Source organism: Hypomesus nipponensis, chromosome 9 (genome assembly GCF_054491055.1).
Source record: "Hypomesus nipponensis isolate SF chromosome 9, ASM5449105v1, whole genome shotgun sequence".
In the NCBI taxonomy this organism is placed as follows: domain Eukaryota; kingdom Metazoa; phylum Chordata; class Actinopteri; order Osmeriformes; family Osmeridae; genus Hypomesus; species Hypomesus nipponensis.
The window spans coordinates 20,425,966-20,449,573 of NC_140369.1; the positions used below are offsets into that span (position 1 = coordinate 20,425,966).

General features: G+C 41.3%; 1 protein-coding gene and 1 pseudogene across 1 annotated transcript; one reads left to right on the plus strand and one right to left on the minus strand.

Annotated features, from left to right (window-relative positions):
* Window positions 1-4,924: 4,924 nt before the first annotated feature.
* On the plus strand, window positions 4,925-14,900 carry LOC146273444 (uncharacterized; annotated as a pseudogene).
* A 3,273-nt stretch (window positions 14,901-18,173) lies between these two features.
* Window positions 18,174-23,406, minus strand: LOC146273445 (uncharacterized). Its single transcript, XM_084706048.1, is given in 8 exon segments — window positions 18,174-19,913; window positions 20,137-20,261; window positions 20,500-20,683; window positions 20,777-21,045; window positions 21,048-21,111; window positions 21,247-21,551; window positions 21,673-21,792; window positions 23,313-23,406. Coding segments are annotated over 8 exon segments (1,491 nt in total). The 3' UTR covers window positions 18,174-19,583.
* Between the last annotated feature and the right edge of the window lie 202 nt (window positions 23,407-23,608).

The window sequence follows — 23,608 nt, forward strand, 5'->3', positions numbered from 1 at the left end:
AGTTTGACTAGTGGTCCAAGTGTTACTTACTGAGTCGGATATTGTTATCCTTGGGTAGCACTCATTGCTCTTGAACATGTCACTTGACATTTTCAAGACTTTTGAAGTGAATACACCATTTGAGTAGAATAATGCTCACACACTATACAAGTAAAGTTACATATATAGGCCTAAATAATCTTTTTCATCAGATTGTATTGAATGACTTAACTTTGGGCAAATATAGTCATGTTGGGACCTTGAATCACATATGTACGCTACATTTGTCCATTATTTAGCTACAGGGTGATTTGTGTTTCATTTATTGCTTGTACCAAGAAAACCTTCAGACCAGTGAGCAATAAGTCTTATTGCAAGTCACATATTGTTCTATTAAATACATTATTGGAAAGCATAATTAGGTGCTCTGGGGGTAAAATATTGACTTGACATCTATGAGGTGTTGACATTATACGGTGGACCGCTAAGGTATTGACTTCTTTCCTTTGGCCATAACCTAGAGATATAAATGCTCCAATTGCCCTTTGGCTGGTTTACGGCTACAGCTTGACACCCATCGATTTGAACTTAGACAATTCCAACATTGCAGCTTCATTAATTTAGTACCATATTCACTGGTTAATAATGTTTTGGGGTTGTTGTTGTTTTAGTCATTCCCCACAGCTTTTGTTTTATCAAATGGGCAATGTAAGGAATTGTTTGTTTTATGTTTACAACTTCACATTGTAATGTTTTAAAAGCTCCTAATTGGACTAGTTACTCATTTTGCCCTTATAATCCCCTGGCACATCAACGCTCTATCACCGCACACAAGGCCTTATGGGATAAAGTGCCGAGCTGGAGAACCAGCTGTTTGACGTTTTCCCGAGTGTGGTGTATGCTACTTGAAGATGCAGTATAAATGTTATTCCCAAAAGGAAAGCAGTTCTGTAAACACAAGATCATTCTTTAGACTAATTAACTATTTATAGTAGTTTATTTCTTTTTAGTTTCATTGAGGAAGACACTTTCAGGCTCACTTGAAGAGTGATTTAGATGGAAAATATTACTTATACCTTAAAGTAGGCCATTATTTTATCACTTAGCTCTAGCTCTTAAGGTTAACTAAATGACCTCTGTTGCAATCTGAGGAATGTCTTGGAAAAATTTGCAGCCATGTTCTCATCTCATTAAAATAAAATGGACTATCATGGACTTTGAATATAATCTACATGAACACAAACTCCATATAGTGTGATTTGCTTATCATCCATATTTAGTTAATTTATTTTAACAACAGCTGGTTATGCAGGCATGCTACAGTATATAAAAACACCATACATTTGTTTTTTTCTGACAAGGGCCCAAAACATAATTGACACTTTAACCAAGTTTCAAAGCACTGTGCTCCTTTTACCTTTTGTTAAACCTAGCATTTCTAAAGACTTTTATAATAGTCAATATATTATACTGCATCAATACTAATATCTGCATCACATTATTTGAACATGTACATTCATTCAGACAGTCATGTTACATTTAATTTCAGTTCAGTAACATTTTCAAAATCCCACATCTGATAGTAATCCTTTTGTCCGTTTCAAGAATAACACTTTCGATCAACAAGACAGACAGTCCAAAGTCTAAGTAACGTCTAAGTTGTGCAATTGCAGCCTCTTGTGGCAGCAGATTACAATAAATACTCCTCACTAACAAATTTGGAACTATAGTTTTGAAAATGTTTCTTTTAACTATTTAGGGGACCATATATTGGTTATGGATCTCCCCATTGTCAATCTTCTCCATTACATTCATGTAGGAATGTCATCTTAAAAATATGTCAATCAATCTTTGTCATCTCTCTAATAATTGCAGGAGTCTGTGTGTCTGTGTGTGTACTAATTTGAATGGGTTTATTTTTCCACGCTCATCTCAAGAACCGGGCCCTCTGCAAAGTTTATATTCTGCATATGTCTTCTTTATAATCCAATGGGATGCAGGGCAATCCCGCGATTGACGTTGTTTGGATAAGCAGTTTGACATGAAATACATTCTCAGTTTGGCTTGCACTCTTCGCGTCCCAGCCCCTTCAGTCTGATTGGTCTTCTGGTCTGCAGCGAGTTTGCTATGAATATCTTGCATATTTTCTGCACTAATATAGCGAGGGCATAAGCCATGAACAATATTATTTATGTCTTTGCGATACAGAAAATCCAATACAATTTTACTGATGAAATACTGGCAAGCTAACTAAGAAAAATACAATATTTAAGGTGGATGGTTAATTTCAGTAGGTGTAGCTGGAAGGTTCTTAATTGTTGCTGTGTTTTTGGTGCTGGACTACACAAAGTCACAATAGCCTACTGACATTTAGAAGAGAATACACTTTAATAAGCAATATAAACTGCTTTCAAAATGTTTTCTTTATGGATGAAATGCTGGCTAGCTAACAGAACTACAATATAAAGTGTATATGTCACGGGGTGGAAGGGGAGAGAAAGAAGGTTACGACACACCTGTTACCAATCACACAAATTAGTGAAGGTAGAAAGAAGAAAGGGGGATTGATGCGGGGTAGAGAGAAACGGGAGAGAAGACAAGGAGAGAGAGTGGAATGTAATAGGAGTTGGCGGTTTAGCTTTCTTTTCTCTGTCCATCTATCACCACTTTCACCTTCTCTGTGCAATTCCACCTGATGTTCACGTATCCAACAGGACTATCCACAAGGGTTCCATGACCATTAGGGCTGTTCCCGACTAAGAATTTCTTTGGTCGACCAAAACTCGACTAGCACTTCTGAAAATCGGGAGTCAGATGGCTGAGCGGTGAGGGAGTCGGGCTAGTAATCAGAAGGTTGCCAGTGGAGGGAGATGAGGAGCGGGGTAACGTGGGAGCGTCTGGGTAGATTGTAGATCAGAAGTTCAACTTGAGGTGGTAGTGCAGTTCTGTGGGTGGACCAAACAAGCAGGCTGTCAGTGAGGGGGGCCTTCTATGCTTGACTCCAGTTATTAGTACTGTGGGAAACTGGGCTGGAGATTCTTGTGAAATGTTACTAATAATAAAGTATATATTTTTTAGGGCTGTTAAGTACGGTGGCCCTGAAGTGCAAAAGACCCCCCTAATATGAGTACATCCCCCAAATGAAAACACTCCCACCAAAAACTAGTCAACTCCCCCCAAATCGGATAACTTGTTCACTTCCCCTCAATACAAAAACACGCTCCCCCAAATGGAAAACGACATTACATTAACTCTGAATGGAAAGGGTAGGTACTACACTTCAGCGCTGATTGGATGCAGTAGGCTAACTAACAAGATAAGAAATTGATTGACAGAAGTACCAAATGCAATAGCCTGACAGAGTTACGTGCACCGGGACATTTGTTTGGCCATCGAAGAATGTAGCAAATAGTACGATACTTACGCAAAAGTATTGCGTGTTAAATGTAAAAATCCATAGCCAAACAACTATATCCTGGTCCACGTTACTCTGTCATTGTGGCATTTTGTTCTAGTAGTTGACTTAGTTCTTTCTTCTGACAAGTCCTGCTTCCTTCAACTGCGTTTTTAGCGTGCGCATTGTACTTATTTTAATATTGTGAAACGTATCTAACGGCATATCTAAGATTGTTTCATAGGAATGACCCTGATTATAAGAGTAGTGTCATGACTCTGAATTGTTAACACAAATGTTTCCTCTTTCCTTCCAACCAAAATGATTAAGTTCATGATAATGACAGAGTTACGCAGACTAGTTGTTTGGCTATCAATGTTTACATTGAAAACGCAATTTATACTGTTGCATTAGTAGCCTATGCTATATGCTTCGATACCCAAATAAATGGCCTGGTGCACGTAACTCTGTCAGGCTATGGCATTTTGTACTTCTGTCGATCAATTTCTTATTTCTTCTTTCTTATTTCAGCGCTGAAGTGTAGTACCTACCCTTTCCGTTCAGAGTTTATGTAATGTCATTTGCCATTTGGGGGAGCGTGTTTTTGTATTGGGGGGAGGTGAACAAGTCATCCGATTTGGGGGGAGTTGACTCGTTTTCGGGGGGGGGGGGTGTTTTCATTTGGGGGATGTACTCTTATTAGGGGGGGTCTTTTGCACTTCAGGGCCACAATAGTGTAGGGTCAAAAAGAAACCTTCGTTAACGGCACTATTTATTTAAATCGCGTTAAAGTAAGATTACGGTAACTTCGACAGCCCTAATATTTTTGTACATCAGCCTCTACGGGTTGTCTGTGTTGCCTTCTGCCAAGATCCAAACCATGCACGGGTGGAGCTGGGTTCACTGTAACTGTGACGCCCTTTTGGCGTAGTCAGCAGGATCAGTTGGCATAGGGTTAACACAGGAGGCTATGAAGGGGTCTAGGGGAGGAGCACGAGAGACAGGTAGTTCAGGGGGTGCTTTCTGTTCTTCAGGCGCTAGCACTAGTTCCATCGCCCCTACCATGGCACCTCAAGCCACCCTAATGACAATGCCCTGGTTTATGTGCTCTCCGTGGGTCCCAAAGTTTACCGCTGACGGCAGTGGAATTCACTTTGGGGGGTGGCGGGCACACATGGAGTCCATGATAAGAGCACAAGAATTAATCGAGCAGCAGGTTGACTTTGTCATGGGCGCACTAGATGGTAGGGCCAAACGGCAAGTCATGCTTTTTGAAGGGGAGCTAAGGAGTCACCCTCTTTTGCTATGGGCGGCCCTACAAGTGAAATTCGGCAGTGTAACCCCCACAGCTGATATCCGGGCCCGTTTTTGACTGTGATCAGCAGCAGGACGAAGGTGTGACGGACTACCTTCTGCACAGCCAAGAACTAGGTGGTCCACCGCTGAACCAGATGAATCTGCAAACTGAGTAGACACTGCGGGACCAGTTTGTGAAAGGGCTCAGAGAAGGACCATTGAGGGAGGAGCTGCAACGCCATGTGACAGCCTGCAATGACGTTCGACCAGGTCAGTAAGGAAGCTGAGGGTCTGGTGAGGTAAATGGGAGGAAATAACTGTAGAGTGTACCATACAGTTGTCCTTCCTGCAGATGTTGCCTTGACGAGTGTAGACAAAGCTGACCTGGACCGGTAGAAAACAAGAGGTGCGAGAAGAATTTCGACAAGAGATGAAAGAACAACTCACCACCTTGGCAGAGACTCTAAAGTGACACAGCAGGTTGTAATAGGGGTTACGGTGCCGGCTAAGGGGGTGGTCATCGTTAGATGAGTGCATGTGAGAAGACCAGGCCATATTGGGGATGCTCAGTTATAGCTCACTGCTGGAGGGTGGTGTTCCAGGAGTCTCATCAGGGGCTCAGTGTAACTCGGGCTGGTAAGGATGTAGCCGGCCTCAAGAAGTGGAAGAAGGCTTTTGCAACTTGTGAGCGAGTTATAAGCGACCCATAAGGGAATGCGTAGCTCGCCTATCAAAAGGGGATCCTAATGTGTTGCCGGCATATTCAGAGAAGATTCTCTGGGCCAGAGTCGTGGGGGTGTGTGCCTTGAAGGACTCCTTTCTGACCTGCCCTTGTAGAAGACCTGGGAGACGGGGCCAAATGGAAGGTAGCTCGCACTTTTACGGTTACTCAATCCTTATCCCCCAGCGACCTTCCAAAGGCTGATGCAGAATTGTTTAGGAGACACAATAAACCATTTTTTGTTGATCTATTTAGACGACATAAGTGTATTCCCCTGACTTTGAAAGACATTTGGCCCACCTAGAGCAGGTTTTCCAGCGACTAAGTAGGCACGGGTTGAAACTGCAGCCACAGAAATGTCGCTTCCTGAAAAAGGAGGTGGCTGATCTGGGACACGCAGTAAGCCAAACTGGGGTTGCCAGTGACCCTGGGAAAATTGCCGCTGTCCGTATCTGGCCAAAACCCCAGAATGCGACTCAGGTACGTGCCTTCCTCGGCTTTGCTGGATATTTATTTATATATATATATATATTTATTTCCTCTTTCTCCAAGATTGCAGCTCCACTCCATGGTCTATTAGTTGGGACTGCATCGCTAAGCAAAAAGAGCCATCCTGTTACGTGGACACCGGAGTGCAGTCAAGCCTCTGACCAACTGAAGTCAGCACTCCTGAATATGCCGATATTGGCCTATGCAGACTTTCACAAGCCCTTTGTTCGGTACACAGATGCCAGTTAAGCAGGCCTGGGGGCGGTGCTCTCCCAAAAACAAGAGGGTAAAGAAAGGGTTATTGCTTATGCAAGCCAAAGCTTGTCCCCGGCAAAAAGGAATTACCTAAATGACTCTTCTTTCAAATGATAGCTGCTTGCTCTTGAGTGGGCAGTGACTGATAAGTTCAAGGACTACTTGTGGGAGGCAAAGTTTGTGGTATTTACAGACAATAATCCTCTGGTCCACCTTGATACAGCTAAATTGAGGGCTGTTGAACAACGGTGGAAGGCTCAGCTGTCAAGTTTCCACTTTCAAGTGAAGTATCGCCCGGGGCATTCTAACCAAAATGCTGATCTTCTCTCCAGGTTGGATATAACTGAAAGCCTGGTGTGTCTGAGTCAGGGGAGAAAGATAGCAGCAGCAGCATAGCAGAGCCAGAAGTGGGGACTGGGGTACCAGACTGGAAAAGCCTGCAAGAGGAAGACCCACACTTGCGGGCACTTGCTGAGAGTCCGCCAAGCTAGGATGCCTGCTGCCTATGACCGAAGAAAGGCCCCTCTGGGAGAGAGGCGGTGGTAAAGAGAGTGGGAGCGACGAGCTGGGATTGGGATCCTCAGTCGCCGTGTCAGAGACCGGTTTGAAGACGCATAGAGATGGCAGACTCTGGTGCCGCACTGTACTACAAAGAAACTGTGGGAAACCTCCCTGGGCCATATGGGAGCAAATCGGATCGAGGCAGCGCTTCGTCAGGGGTTCTTCTGGCCAGGGTTTGGTAATGATGTGTGCCATTGAGTAGCTGAGTGTCCCAACTGCATGCAGAAGAAGCCTGGACCAACACTAAGGGCCCCTTTGAATACAATTGTCTCTAGCTATTCTTTGGAAACCTTGGCAATCAATTACCTGTTCTTGGGTCGACCTGATGACACCTACTCATATTTGCTTGTTATGACTGATTAGTTTTCTCGGTATGGGTGGGCAGTTCGCACAAAGGATCAGACTGCAGAGATGACAGTAAGGGCCCTTTGGACAGCAGTGGTCCAACAGTGGGGTTCCCCAGAATGACTCCTGACAGATCGAGGGGATGCTTTTGAGCCAGCTTTGATTCAGTTCTACGACCTATATGGGTGTGCTAAGATCCGTACTACCCCCTACACCCGCAAGGGAAAGGGGCTTGTGAACGTTTGAAACTAAACATTTTATCTCTACTGGGGTCCCTTGGGGAAAAATAAAAGAAGGTGTGGCCTGATCACCTATCCATGCAGGCCTATAATAATACTGAACACGGCACAAATGGACTAACCCCATTTTTTGTCTTGTTTGGCTGGCATTCTTGGCTTCTTGCCTCAATGATTTCAGGTGCAGAGCCCCAAAAAGAGCGAATGGACCTACACGGATGGTTGCCACCATAACCAAGTTGGACAAGTCAATGGTTGGGTGGAGGCCAAGGCTCAGCAGCAGAAGGCCCGGTAGAATGGGCGGTATGACCAGAGAGCCAGGGATGTACCTCTGCTAGGAACGAATGCTTATAAGGAACTTCAGGAGATGAAACCAGGGTAAACTGGCTCCTCTGAGGCAACCTCAACCCTTTGTTGTTAAGGGGAGTCTACGGTCCGGATTGCCAGTACTGCAGGTCAGGTCCGAGGGAGGTGATGAGGTACGAACAATACATAGAAATCATGTACGACCTTGCCCCTACCCTAGCTTAATACTTCCTTTGGAACAATACATCCAAGAACCCTTATCAGGCCAAGCGTTGCAGTCCCATATTTGGTATCCCATCCGCATTTCAGCTGCTCCACGAGTCCAGGACACCCCTACTGTTCCCCTGCAGGCCAGTACAGAGAGGGGATTGGGACAAACACGGGTTAGCTACTTCGGTCTGAACGGGAGAAAAGGAGGACCTTAGCCTCTTAGGTATAAATAGATGTTAGTAGTTGGGACGACTAGGGGTACAGTGGGGGGGATTGTCACGGGGTGGAAGGGGAGAGAAAGAAGGTTTTGACACACCTGTTACCAATCAGACTAATTTGTGAAAGTAGAAAGAAGGAAGAGGGATTGGTGTGGGGTAGAGAGAAACGGGAGAGAAGACAAGGAGAGAAAGAAGAATGTAGTAGGGAGTCGGCGGTTTAGCTTTCTTTTCTCTGTCCATCTGTTGCCACGTTCACCTACCTTCCACCTGATGCTCACGGGAACGTGGACTATCCGCAGGGTTGGGTAGGTTACTTTTTAAATGTAATCCGTTACAGTTACTAGTTACCCATACACAATTGTAATCTGTTACATAATTTTTGGTTTACCCAGACACAATGATATAATCTGATTACTTTCCATTACTTGCAAAACCTAGTTTATAACCAGTTGAAGTTTGTTTACATAACATAACCTGGAATTAGTCTGGCTGCCAGCCCAACTTCTCCCTGCTCACAAAAAAAAATTGGTCTGGAGGGTCTCGTATTGGGAACAACTACATAAAACCAGGATCTGGGTGGACCAATGAAATTGCCAGGGCGGGCTTTATAAGATGATGGACAGATGATCAACAGTAACGTAATCAACAACGTCGCAAAAGAGCCCTTGGGTTGAATTAGTTTTCAACAAACAACATATTACGTTGCTCTGATTGGTTGTAGGTCTATCCAATTGAGCGTAGAGGCATTTGTTGTACAAGTTCGGTTGAAACACGCCCCATAGTCACAGCCCAACGGAGAGTTTTCAGACTCATATTCTGACGAGAATTATGAGTATGACAACGTCAGGCTAGAATAATAACCGAAAGCGTGAAGCTAGAGAGAGAGGATGCAATGGAAGATTTCCTACATAAGTATATCTACTACTTCAAATTGAAAACGGAGAAGATATTTAGAGTAAAGATAAGTTACTTTACATCTGTGATCAATATCGTCAATTAAAGGTAAAAACTTTCCAGTTACGAAGCGTTTATTCGTAGGATTAACTCCAGCTGCAGCAAACACTTGGCGTTACTGTACCCCAGCCCTGGTTTGGCTGTTCGTGACGGTCAGCTATGACCGTCGCGCCTCGATTTTTGCAGATTTCTCTAAACTTGCTCAAATAAAAACGATCTAGCTAGATTATGTACACTTTAAGCTCAATGTACATACCTTGTTTGGCCAATTTGGTCGATTGTGGAAAAAAAGTCGAACCGTTATTAGCCTAGTTATGGAGAGCCATCACGCTAGCTTGATTATGAGAAATGTAGCTAGAATCCACACCTCAAACAAATTAACCTAGACGCAAAACTGTACGTCCAATCCAAAAACTAAGGATATTTTCCGAGACCCAAGACTCTGCCGAAACCATTGATATCCTTTGTGTCTGAACGGTCAGAAATACAACTCTTTTGGCAGTTTCCAAAACGTCACCCAATTCTGCTTTCATAGTTCATGTCTGTTTGGTTGCCACGGTGATGGCGCAGCTGTGATCGCTAACAAGCTGGGCAGAGAGAATCACAAATTTAGCTGGAATCCACATCTCAAACAAGTTAACCCAGACGCAAAACTATACGTCCAATCCAAAAAATGAGACCCAAGACTCTCCCGAAACCAGACATGTCCTTTATATGTCTGTGCGGTCAGAAATACGACTCTACCGGAAGTTTAAAAACACGTCTACTTTCGAAATTCTCTGAAGAATTTTACCCAGCTCTCCATTGAAGTTAGTGAGAGAATTTGAAAGGCTACTCTCGCTTCAAGGCTCAAAGCTGAAAATCTGTAAATTTGAGCTCTTTAGTAGTTACATTGGCTGAAAGAGGACACGTTTTCCTACATTTTAAAGTATAACCTGTTTCTGTAAGTTAAACTATATAAACGTCAGAGGAATTTGTTTGACAATTTAGTTGAATATCAGAAAGAGCTGCTCAATCATAAAATCAAGAAGGAGCAAAAAAATTTTTTTGCACAAAAACCTTAATTCTATGAAAAGTATAAAAGTGAGAAATACCAGAAGTCATGGCCATCATCTCCTGAAGGAGCTGAACGTTTTGATACAAACATTTTAGGAATCGGTGAAAGTATGCAGGACTAGTTAAAGGCCAAAAAACGGCGGAAGAACTGAGAAGTTGAAAAGCAATAGTCATAACTAGAAAAGGCTGTTCCTGCAAAACAGCAGTGAGAATGCTGAAAACCTGAATGGGGACAGCTGACCATGCTAAAAAGCTGAAAATTGTGAAAACATTTTGAAAGTTATAAGCTGAAGCGTCAAAGCTCCCGAAAGGTTTTTTAAATAGGGGCTGGAGTTGGACAAAGGCATACAACTACTGCACTTAACTTGTAGATTGTGGACCAGGCGGGCCGCTGCATTCTGAATCCTCTGAAGAGGGCGGGTTGCACATGCTGGGAGACCAGCGAGCAGCGAGTTGCAGTAGTCTTACTTGGAGAGGACCAGTGCTTGGGCTAGCAGCTGGGTGGAGTGCTCAGACAGGTATCTCCTGATCTTCCGGATGTTGTAGAGGGTGAATCTACAAGACCGGGAGAATGCGGCAATGTGGGCCGTGAGGGAGAGCTCATCATCCATGGTAACCCCAAGGTTCCTGGCAGAGGATGAAGGGGTCACCGTCACAGATCGTGGGAGACGGAGGGTTTAGCCGGGATGATGAGAAGTTCTGTTTTGGCGAGGTTCAGCTGGAGGTGGTGCTCGGTCATCCAGGCGGAGATGTCTTTACTTGTATGAACTGAACTTTGAACGAGTTCACGAGAGGTATGAATGTGCACAAACACAGAAAAGAGATAATAGAAAATAGAGAAAATATTTATCAATTTAAAGTTTAAATAAGGTAGTGTTTCCAAACTTACCTCAATTATAACTTGCACTTAAAAAAAAGAAACATATTCATAATTTCGAATACAGACATCTGCCAAAAACATTTAATATTTTACTATTAAATTACAGTGGTGTCTCTAAACTTACCTCACACATTAGTGTTCCGCTGGTTGTACTACATCCCTTACTTTTCAAAAATAGGCATATGCATAATATTGGGGAAGATTTTTTGCACACTACGTGTGAAACCATCTTGTGCAAGTTCCACACTGAATCTACACATGGATTTTTTTAAACGATTCAACAGATCAAGTTGGCTTCAGTCCTGCGACCCCCCCCTCCCCCCTCCCGGAAGGGTGTATCCTAACGTTGATGGGGGAAAACAATGAAAAATAATTCTCTCGTCAAGACGCACGCAGCAATCGCACATATAGGCTACTCAAATCTGACGTGTTAAAGGAGTCATTGATTGCAAAACCGATTTTACCTTGTCATAGTTGAATAACGACAGTTCGGTGGGTAAAATGGACATAAAGTCAACCTCAAAGTACATTGACACCTCTTTTCTATCAAACTCTCACAACTTGAAACTGCCGCTGTAAAACGATCAGTTTTGAAAAAGCGGAATTTGTGACGCCACAAATTCCGCATCACCGTTGTCACGCCCCAAGATTTACATACAGACCAGCCCTCTGATGTTTTGGCTCAGGATCTCAGTCACTAGTTTAGCGGCGCACTGCTCTGTGTATTTTAACGCGAACAACAAAGGAGACTTTTTTTTTTATATACGTTTTTAAAGTATAGAAAATGGAGCATCGTAAATGCAGTGTTCCAGGCTGTACTGGGATGCTGACACTTTTCATAATCTTCCTAAGGAACCAGACACTCAACGGGCATGGCTGATGTTTGGCGGATACTCATTTATTAATTCACTCTAACCATTTCACCAAAGATAGTTTAAAGAAGGATTTGCTAAGCCGCTGTTGCTGAAAAGAGGAGCTGTTCCAACCGTATGCTCATCAATACCGCAAGCTGTAAGTATGATTTTCTTGCTAATAGTTAGCCTATTAGCAATGCTAAAGTCTCCTGTATCTAGCATAGGTACAATGCTAAATACGTTTCAAAACATATCAACATACCTTACTTAGCAAATGACTCTAGCTAGACTAGCTGTAGTCGGCATTAGAAGGGAAGCTTCCAAAAAAATAGCCAGAAAACGACAGTAGTCTAGCCCAGTGGTTCTCAACCTTTTTTCAGTGATGTACCCCTTGTGTAATATTTTTTCAGCCAAGTATCCCCTAACCAGCGCAGAGCATTTTTGATTGAAAAAAAGATGTAGTTCCTAATACACAGCGCTATGCCATTGTAATGGATGTGTTGAGGGAATGAACAGGCACAACTTATGGGTGGATTTTGAGATTTATTTGCTCCTGCAGAAGACAATGAAACAACAAATGGACATCATATTTTCTCTCTCTTTGCACCTCAGCTTCCCTCAAGCAATACAAAATGTTGTGTTCATTCAACATTACATATTCAATGCACACTACTAGCTAAGAGCAATTCAAATTTAACCAGAAAACATTTAGCAAATTAATTTTAACATCATAAAAAACTATATCCAGAGGAGATAACAGTGCCACCTAGAGCAAACATTTCAGCCCACAAACCCTAAAATAATGGTGCCAGTGACTCGCGACCCCCACATCCACGGAGGTGGTTTACATATATGTGGGAGTAAAAATAGGCCCTGGATTTTGATCCAGACCAGCCCACCAGAACCGGCCCCCGTATACGCCACCACAGCTGCCCTGCCCTGCTAATGCATGCACATTCTGAGTTAGATGTGATGCTAGTTCGGAAGATCCATAGTGCAAGTAGGCATAGCGCGCAATCTTTCTCGCATTTTTTTTTGCCTTTTATTTGAGCGCAACATATTTTGAGCTTTGTGTAAAATAAACAAAGCCGTTTTTCAATTGGTAAAACTGCGTAGCAACCCACCTTCTTACTTCAAGTTTCAATGACTTTCCGTTATGTTAAATGACCGGACTTGCGGAATTATATGAAAGATGTGAATTAGAGCACAAAACCCGTTGCCAATGACAGCGGTCATAAACCTTTCGCAGCGATGAATATCAAGAAATTACAGACCTGCGAACACAGACATTTAACCTACATATGGCCCATTCAAATCAACAGAACTTTTTTGGAACATTCCGAAGAGCCATATAGTAACTATTTTTAAAGGATTTCTACGCGTACCCCCGGTTGAGAACCACTGATCAAACAGCCAAGGCTTGTAAGCCAGGAAGAACTAAAAAGAATGATTGCCAGGTATGTGGTCGAAGACATGCAACCTTTGTCAACCGTTGAGTCAGTTGCATCAGGCAACTGATAAGCAAAATACCAGTGACAAGAGACGGTGGACCACCATGCACAATAACGTTCTCCAGCTACCTGGACAATACGCTAAAATGGAGGTTGAGCTCAAAAGTACATTAGAGGAATTAGAATATGTCTCTACCACAGCAGACATTTGGACTGCGCACAATAAAAGTTTACTTGGCATAACCGCACATTGGATAAATCCACACAACTTGGAACGTAAGAAAGTGTCCCTGGCGTGCAAAAGAATGAAGGGTCGGCATACATATGACAATATTGGAAGTGAAATGGATAACGTTCACTCACATATGGTCTAAGCTTCAAAGTCAGAGCAACTTTAACAGACAATGGCTCAAATTTCGTGAAGGCTTTTCAAATGTACCAGCCCCGAGTCGGACTCTGAAGATGAGGATGAAGAAAGTCAGACGACTTTTACTAACATCGGAGATGTACTACTGAATACTGCCAGACGTGACGCAGATAGCGTGACTTCTTTACCTCCACATCAGAGATGCGCTGATGTGGACAAGTGGCGAAACCTGAAACTAAAACAATTTACCGAAGTACTACCACAAAATGCGCAGGCCTGTGGAACAAGGCGAGTCAGTCCACAGTGGCCTCAGAGATCGTAAACGACGTTATTGCCAAGAGGCTACTAGTACCTTGCACAACCAGGTGGAATTCGTTCTACGATGCCCTTGCTCGAATTGATGAGATACCTATAGTTGAGTTGAACACCATCTCTTCCCAACTCCAGTTGAAATGCAAATGCATGAGTGAAAGGGAACATCAGTTTCTCAAAGAGTACTGTGTTATGAAGCCACTTACAATGGCACTGGACATTTTGCAGGGAGAGGACAATTGTTTTTATGGCACCCTCCTGCCCACACTGGAAACATTGATGGCCAGGACTCTGGAATTGAAAAGTGGTCTTGCAATCCTTGGTGGCCTACCAGATGGAATTGTTCAGGTAAATGCATTTATTTTTTTAGCATTCATCTTCAATTCAGTGAATCATTCATTTTGCCTTTTTATTAATGTCATTTATATGTGTGTGTATAGGCTCGATGCATTATAATTATAACCGCAATTACATTTTGTAACAATTTAAATGTACCCTACAGATGTATGTGAAACTATCTCAATCAAGTTTAAGCATTACAGTAAAATACATTGTGTGAATTGTGTGAATATATATATATACACAACTACATATTACTATGATTGTGCAATGTGTAATGCAATAATGTTTTTGCAGTCTTACATTTACATTTATGCATTTAGTAGACGGTTTTATCCAAAGCGACTTCCAAGAGAGAGCTTTACAAAAGAGCATAGGTCATTGATCATAACAACGAGGTAGTCCCAAACATTGCAAGCAACCAAAACATGAAGCATACATTGTGAAAAACTTAACAAGTGACAAAGGGATGACCCATAAGAGCATGCAGTTATACAAGTTACAAATTAAAACAACATGAACCCCAATAAGTGCAAGACTGTACCTGTAGAAGAACAATCAACTGTAAAATATTTCAGCGAGTTCAAGAGTTAACTTTGTTAAAACTAATAACCTACAGGAGCAACAAGTCTCAATAAGAGTCATTGTGATCCTGGAGGAAACTAACATCGGGTCCAATCAAGCAAGCATTCCTAAGTGCCGTTGTACTCCCGGAACAAGTGCGCCTTGAGCTTTTTCTTGAAGATGGGGAGACAGTCAGTGTCCCTGATGGAGGTGGGGAGCTGGTTCCACCATTGGTCTGTCTCTTTTTTTCAAGCAATCAAAACAAGATTTGCATGTGTTCTTGCAAGTAAAGGTGCTCTACTGGCTGCTGTGACACTACCTAAGTTCAAGTTACGTTGGTTACGTAACCAGGAGAAACAAGGAGGAGGAACAAGCAAAGGCAAGTCTGGTAGCAGAGTTCCGAGAACATGTCCCAGAGCAGGAACCAGGCCAAACCCAGACAACACAGTGCCTGGGCTCTACCAAAGAAAATTAGTTAATTTCCTTTGAAGAGAATCAGGGGCTCCATACACAGCAAAAAGTCCAGTGTTGAATCAACTCCCACAGAGTTGATTTCAACACTTTGAGAGTTTATATAGGTCCACACTCTCCAGAGTTAAATTAACACTTTCAAAATAGTTAAACATTTAACTCACAAAGCAGAGTTAAAGTAACACTAAGGGATTAGACAACTAACACTGCTCTGAGTTAATTTTTTAAAACTGTGTTAATTTCACTCCCTAAAGTGTTAATTACGGTGGCCCACGGGTGCACACCACAGCAACATTACCGAAGCAAACAAAAGTTGAAAACACAACATTAACACACAACACAACGACATTAACAAAAACAAAACATTTATAAAAACGCTACATTTCATAAACAATCTACTACTTACAACACAACAGCATTGGTTCACACCACCAACATCAGCTGAAAATACCGCAACATTAGCAGAGAACACAACAGCATTAGCCGAAAACACCGCAGCATTAGCACAAAACACGACATTTGCAGAAACGCTGCATTTCAAGTTCACACCAAATCGTTCTCTAGACCACTCGGGGCAGTGCAAAGTGGAATTAGTTGGGTTCTCACCCATATAAAAACGAACTTTTTGACAGCCGGTTAATTTGATATCATCCAAATCAAGAACATCAGAATCAGAATGGGATTTATTCGCCATGAAATTTTGCACAGACAAGGAATTTGCTTTGGCAGGAAGGTGCATACAATAAACATATAGGACCTAAAATCTAACAAGAACACAACTTAAATTCACCAATTAAAGTTGGTTTTATTATATTATAATCTTATGTTTTAAGACGCCCTCTCTTAGTTTCAATGATGTTGTGTACTGCGTTATGTTCGATAGCAAACCTCCAAGAGGTACATAAGCGTGGTCTAGTAAAGTTAATTTACTTCACTTGATTTTAAAACAACAGGTAAAACACCCCACTTTGCATGCACAGCCCCTAGGGGTCTGGAGAACGATTTGGTGTGAACTTGAAATGCAGCGTTTCTGCACATGTCGTTGTGTTTTGTGCTAATGCTGCGGTGTTTTCGGCTAGTGCTGCGGTGTTCTCGGCTAATGCTGTGGTGTGCACCCGTGGGCCACCGTAGTTAATTATCAATACTGAAAAAAAAAAAATTGAATACATTAATTAATTTAATATATACTTATATTAATAAGAATGAATCACAATAAACAATCCTTGTCAAAAACATTTATTTGTGCCTTTTCTCCCTTGCAGTCAGTTGAATAAAAAGATTGTGAATGAAGGTATAATGTACATACGTTCATCTGAAACATTGTATGAATTTGGAATATTGAACGGTTTATGAAATTTAAGCTCAGACATTTTTAGTAGAAACCTTTCCGCACTGTGTCATATTCTGAATGCATGATGATGGTCATCAAAATTCTCTGTAAATAGCTTGTTTGTCAAAAAAACAATAAACATATAGGACCTAAAATCAAACAAGAACACAACTTAAATTCACCAATTAAAGTTGGTTTTATTATATTATAATCTTATGTTTTAAGACGCCCTCTCTTAGTTTCAATGATGTTGTGTACTGCGTTATGTTCGATAGCAAACCTCCAAGAGGTACATAAGCGTGGTCTAGTAAAGTTAATTTACTTCACTTGATTTTAAAACAACAGGTAAAATACCCCACTTTGCATGCACAGCCCCTAGGGGTCTGGAGAACGATTTGGTGTGAACTTGAAATGCAGCGTTTTTGCACATGTCGTTGTGTTTTGTGCTAATGCTGCGGTGTTTTCGGCTAGTGCTGCGGTGTTCTCGGCTAATGCTGTGGTGTTCTCGGCTAATGCTGTGGTGTGCACCCGTGGGCCACCGTAGTTAATTATCAACACTGAAAGAAAAAAAAATATTGAATACATTAATTAATTTAATATATTCTTATATTAATAAGAATGAATCACAAATTAAACAATCCTTGTCAAAAACATTTATTTGTGCCTTTTCTCCCTTGCAGTTAGTTGAATAAAAACATTGTGAATGAAGGTATAATGTACATACGTTCATCTGAAACATTGTATGAATTTGGAATATTGAACGGTTTATGAAATTTAAGCTCAGACATTTTTAGTAGAAACCTTTCCGCACTGTGTCATACTCTGAATGCATGATGATGGTCATCAAAGTTCTCTGTAAATAGCTTGTTTGTCAAAAAAATTGATCTTCAACCAAAAGTACATCACTTATTTGACAAAATAATGGCATGTCTTCTTCCATTGCACTGCAAATAACTAGTCCAGCTTTATACTCTACACCAGTGTTTCCCAAACCTTTTTTCTGGGGACCCATATTTTAAAAGTCACAAGCCTTCGCGACCCAAGCCAATAGAGATTATTCGTAAATCACAAAATAAAGGTGGATTTGACCATTATTGCACAATAATGAGGATATTTTACTGTTTTTATTTTTATTTCAGAACTTGTACGCCTACTGCCATTGTTAATAAGCGATCTCAGACTGAGTGATCACTTCTCTCTGAACAATTGAACCAGCAATGTTTAAAGAAGGTATCCAATAAGTGCCTAATTGGACATACAGCTATAAAAAAACATATAGCCCATGTATTCTTATTTTCAACATTCAATTGAACCAGCAACATTGGAACAAAATATGAAATAATTACAAAAAGATTACAAATTATACAAAACATGTTGTATCCTTTTCAACATTGCTAATGGGATAGATGGGCCTGTCTGCGTTTTTGTAGTGCATTTCAGTCCATTGTGCAGGAGGAGAGCACAACACGAATATCAGGCGCAGCATTCAGTCAGTTTCTGTGCTTGTCTTCATTTTTGTGAGCACAGAAAATCCCAATTTGTGAGCACAGAAAATACCACATGTACGTGGTAGTGAAAGGAATAAGCATATAATTAGAAATAGTGGCCCTACTGAGGACAGGATATTCTGACGAAATGCTTATCCAGAATGATAAGGTCACAGATCCATAGCGTCAGTGCGATCGCAGCTGGGCTGTAACAACTCGGTTTCTTCTGTAGGACTAAGCGTCAACTCAAGTTAAGCCTGAGGACTCTCAAATTCAAAGGGATTTTGCATCCACCTTTCATCATTCAGAAGGGCATACCTCTCTGTTGGAAAATAGCGATCAAAGTTCACAATAAGCGCAACAAGAAGAGTTTTATTACGTGCAGACGGCTGCTGGTCTTTCAAATAGGGGAAATCATATATATTTTACATTGTTTTTCTAGTTCACTGGCCCTTACGACACTAGCCGAGCCTACTGTATGTATAGTAGGTCTATGTATGAATAAATGAATGAAGGAACGATCAACGAAACAATATTAAACTCGAAGAAAATGTGGGAATTAGGTTCAACTGAAACAAGGCATGTGGTGTATAATTGTATGAAATGTATGATGAAAACTCGCTAGCAACTTCGCCAAGCAAGTACCAAGAGATAGGTTGCAGCAGCTCTTTCGACTATACTTACAGAATCCGCGATGGGACTGAGCTTGAATAGCTTCGGTGACTTTTTATAGTACAAAATTATTGTCAATCAAAAGGAGATGTCTCTCAACAGACCCTCCAATCATCACGTGGAAGCCATGCATCCAGGCCAGCCCACTCCTCCATTCACCCCCACCTGAGCGTCCATGGGCGGGACATAATCGCAGCATTTATCCAATGACCGTATAGTTTCGAAGCACTGAAAAAAACTGTTCAAAGCAGCCCCATTGAAGTCCATAGAAGCTGAGTTTCAACAGGGAAATGCACTGTGGCGCTACGGGAATGTATGAGAAGGAAATCAGTCAGTCGACCTGCTAATATATGTAGCTGATTCTGAATGAACTCGTCTTCAATATGAATGTGTTCTAACGCATTTAAAATGTTAACACAATAGTAAATATTTGACCATTAATTAGTTTAAGAAATCGCCACTGGTAGAGATTCAGATCGTGACAAGGTGACCCCCAAAAAATCTCTTGCGACCCACCCAAGGGTCGCGACCCAGTCTTTGGGAAACACCGCTCTACACCATCAACTTTAACCCAACTAGTTGAGAAAACATCTTTTGACAAGATTGTTTCAAGCATTTCATTGTTGACGACATTCTCATCTCTGAAGATAAAAGATTTAATTGGCCCATACTCATTTTGTTTGAGGGTGAAGGTTTCCCAGTAATGAGCGATGGCCAACTGATGCCTTTTAGCCTTTTAAAACAACTGATGCCTTTTAAAACAATCTTTAAACAGCTTGTGTTTGGCCTAAAACCTCATGCACACACATGAAACAGGTCAACATTGTTATAGCTTCTTACTCACAGGGTGAGGGTACTAGTGGCTGGTTAAGCAGTCTCGCGCTCAAGTCTTTAATTCTGGGTGACTCCTTCATTTTCCCCACATCAATGTTATACACTGTTGTCTGCAGGAATGTGTAAAAATTCACAAGTCGTAAGACAAACCAAACACGTGCTTTGAAAAGTTCATCACATGCCCCGAGGGAGCGGTTTGCCTTGCATGGGATGAGACGCTTATCCATTGAGATGTAGAAGCTCTCAATCTTGCTCTTCTGACGCCCAACAGCGAGGAGGTACGGCTGCCGACCCTGCTGATTGAGGAGATGCTCCTCCAAACTGCAGCATGACTAGGGTTGAGATCAGAACTGAAAATTAAACACAAGGATAATGTGCAGCCACAGAGAAAACTACATCATAGAAATGATTATTCAAACATTTTTTTTATTGGCTAGTGCAAGATGGGAATGAAGACTTAAATACAATTCCATCCACTTTTTAACAACCCTTATTTACATGTGGCAAAGAAGGTGACGCGACTAATTATTATAATCACCTTAATAATATAATTACCTTATGAAAGACAACAAGTCTCTCAACTGCATCACATGCACTAATTTTCGGAGACTTCAGTCCCCCTGGAGGTGGCGGAAGGAGATGTAACAGCAACAACAGGGAAGCCATTTCTTGGTCGTAGGCTGAGGGCAAAGATTGAACACAAGAATGAACTGAAAACAAGTTTCAATGAGAACAGGGAGGCATTATGAGTGTTTTAAACCGTCATCCATCTATTAGTCACATTCATTCCAAAAATCTGATCAACTTTCAGAGATACACAGAATAAACAAATGAAATATTATTGCCGTTATAGTTTAACTGCAATTATAGCAAATGTATAAAAAAAAATAATAAAAAAAAAAAAAATTAAAAACTCACTGGTCGCCTCATCAAGATCACTTCCTGGGGGACTTTCTGCTGACTGCAACAAGCGACACGACTCTGGTGTTGAGGTGAGCTGCTTAGCCTCTTTTATGACATTTGGCTTGACGAACAAATCTAATTTCTGAAGAAGCCTGGAGGATGTGTCGTCATCAAATAGGAGAGTGAAGTCTTGGTCCACCTTTAAGAAAGAAGATATTAAACTACTACTACTACTACTTCAGGAAATACTTTCACATTTCAAGCCATTCTAAACATCTCATCCCAAACGTACCAATCCTTTTGTATCCAGGAATCTTAGGAAGCTGGAGAAGATATCAACAATTCTGCCTGGGTCATTAACAAGCTTCTGACGGTGCTGAAAGGTCTCTCTCATCATCTGGAAAATCAGGGAATTGTCTGTGGTATGGTTGAGCAAAGACATGGCCTCTTTGCAAGCATCACCATCAAGCTGCCTTTCAACATTAACAGTCCTTTGGAAATTTGGGCCCCCTGGAGAAAAGTCAATTGGGCTATTTGGTGGCACTGCAGATCCGGAATGTTCCTCTGGACTGTTTTCAGACTCCAAGAAATGTATCCTGTGTTGCTTGCAGCATCATAGAAGTGTTCCTGAAATGGAAAAAAAGAAATGCATTGTCATACCAGGCTCATGTGAAATCTCACGGAATTCAAATATCAATGTTTTCCACACAGTTTTGTGTCTCTACATGACATGAAAGAGTTAACAATAATAATGCCTATTACATAGCCTTTCTTGGAATATGGATCCTTGAGGGAAGGGAACAACATCACTATCCCATGTGCATAATCTTCTCTGATTGCTTTATTGGGGCAGTGCCTGAGAGGCAATATTAAATGAGTACATTTAAGCAATGGCCATGCAGTTATTTGGCACAAATAAAACAATGTGAAACAAACATACCCATGATTGTCATTCATGTGAGCCACCAGGATGTTAACCATTTTTCTTCTTGCAGCATCTGTTTGAGTTTCTGTTGTTTGGTACTCTTGTAGTACTTCTTCACCCCCAGACTTGCCTCTTAGCACAGCTTAAATCAACTAATGCAAAAACATTAGAATACAAAACATGGTGACAAACAGCTTTTCGAGAGACTCAGAGTGAAAAAATGTAAAAGCATTAAGAAACCTTTTTAGCAGACACAGCGTCACGTGCATCCTCCATTCTTTGTCTCTTGCTAGGGACATTGTCTAAGGTTATAGTTGATGCAATTGAGCTGAAGCTTGAGACAGACATTTCAGAAGCAGAAGACAAGGAGATATCAGAGAATTCTAAAGGAATAGAAAAAATGCAAATTATATTACGTAAGGTGTAAAGTGCTTAATTATACCTGGCTTGATATCTTACCCTGATCTGAGAATACTGTCAGCATCACATTGCCTTGTCCAACGAGTTTGCTGAATATTTCTGCATCAACTTCTGTCCCTGTTGCATGCTTGTATATAACTTTTGCATCAGGTGGCAGGAAAAATCTCTCGATGACTGGAAAAGATAGTAAGGTCAAACTAAATGTGCCTTTGAAGTCAGCACTTTTTTACTGTATAAAAAAGAGTCATGTAAAGAAACCAGAATCAACAACATTAAGGAGATTGCACAATGAGCTTTTAAAAGAACAGGGGTCTCATTTATAAAACTGTGCGTAGGATTCTTACTAAAAGTGTACGTATGCCCAAAAGCCTAAAATGGCGTACGCACACAAAAATTCAGATTTATAAAACCGTGCGTACTCACACCTGTACGCAATGTTCCTTTTATAAATCACAGATTACCCACAAGTGTGTGTACGTGAATCAGCATTGTACCCCGCCCTGAACACGCCCATTTTTAACCATAAATAGTCAATGCAAAGCACCTCATGAATGCTAATCTAGTATCTCATCACGACCCTGGCATACGATTGTTCTTTACGGTGAATCACAGCGCATTTCAACTTCTCAGACACCGTTAGCCTTTTAGTGGAGCCCGAAAACTCCGAAAATGTGGTGGCCTGTAGACGGTAGATCACCAATTTAAAAAAATTGTGCGAGTGGCGTCAACGGTGCCAGTGATATACTGCAAGTCGAGATACAATTTGTAAACAAAAGCGTTTTGTTATGAACAGTAATCTATTAAAGTCTGGACTGATAACAAGGACGTAGAGTGTAGTGATTGCAAGGGAGCTTAACGACTGTATTTGCAGTTTTTGACATATGAGGATATTTGCACAGTATTAGATAAATATATTTAGTTATACACTGTGTTCTGCAGTTATCTAAAGGTAGGATATGTGATGTTATACTGTATTCCATGCAGTCAGGGAATCTCCCCCTCCTGAACTCCCATAGTGGACAATCTGATGGTGAGGAAGCGCTGAATTTGTATTTAAAATTTGAGTTGGATTTTACAAGGTGTTTATGGAACAAGAATCACTCAGTACAAGCGCAAATAACACTGCTGGATGTAATCTTCATGATAATCATGAAATTTAATGAAAAATAACGTGTGTGAGGAAAACAAAATATATAACTATTACGAGTAATGTTTTTCCCACATTCAATTTCTGCAGTCTGACTACAGTACGGTCATCTGCGTTGCCAATTCCAACTGTTTTCAAAATGTGCGTAGGCCTACGGGAGGGTCAGAGTTTGCGTGGAGGACCGCACATTCTCCCGTCAAGTTTGTTTTTTTAAATCACAACCTTTACGTGGAAAGTGGCGTACTCACATTTTCAGCCCCGTTTTGTGCGTACGCAAGCTTTATAAATGAGACCCCAGGGGTGTGATTTAAAACCTTTTTCCAAAGCCATGCTAACCTTTTTCATGGAATTGCATTAAGTCAAACCGTCCTTCATCCTCATCCAGCTTCACATATTTCTGCTGTTGGCTGTATTTCACCTGGACTAGCATTTTGACTGAGACATGCAAGGAAGTTTGACAAAGTAAACTAGAGAGCATACAATTTCTGGGGAAATTGTGAGGGTGTGCTTGTGGCTGCCCCAGCTTTCCATACACTCCTGGTGTTTACATATTTCAAAAAGCATTTAAGTGTATGACTACAGTTCTGACCATTGTGTTCCCTTGATAATAAGTTTGTAAAAATGACATGCAT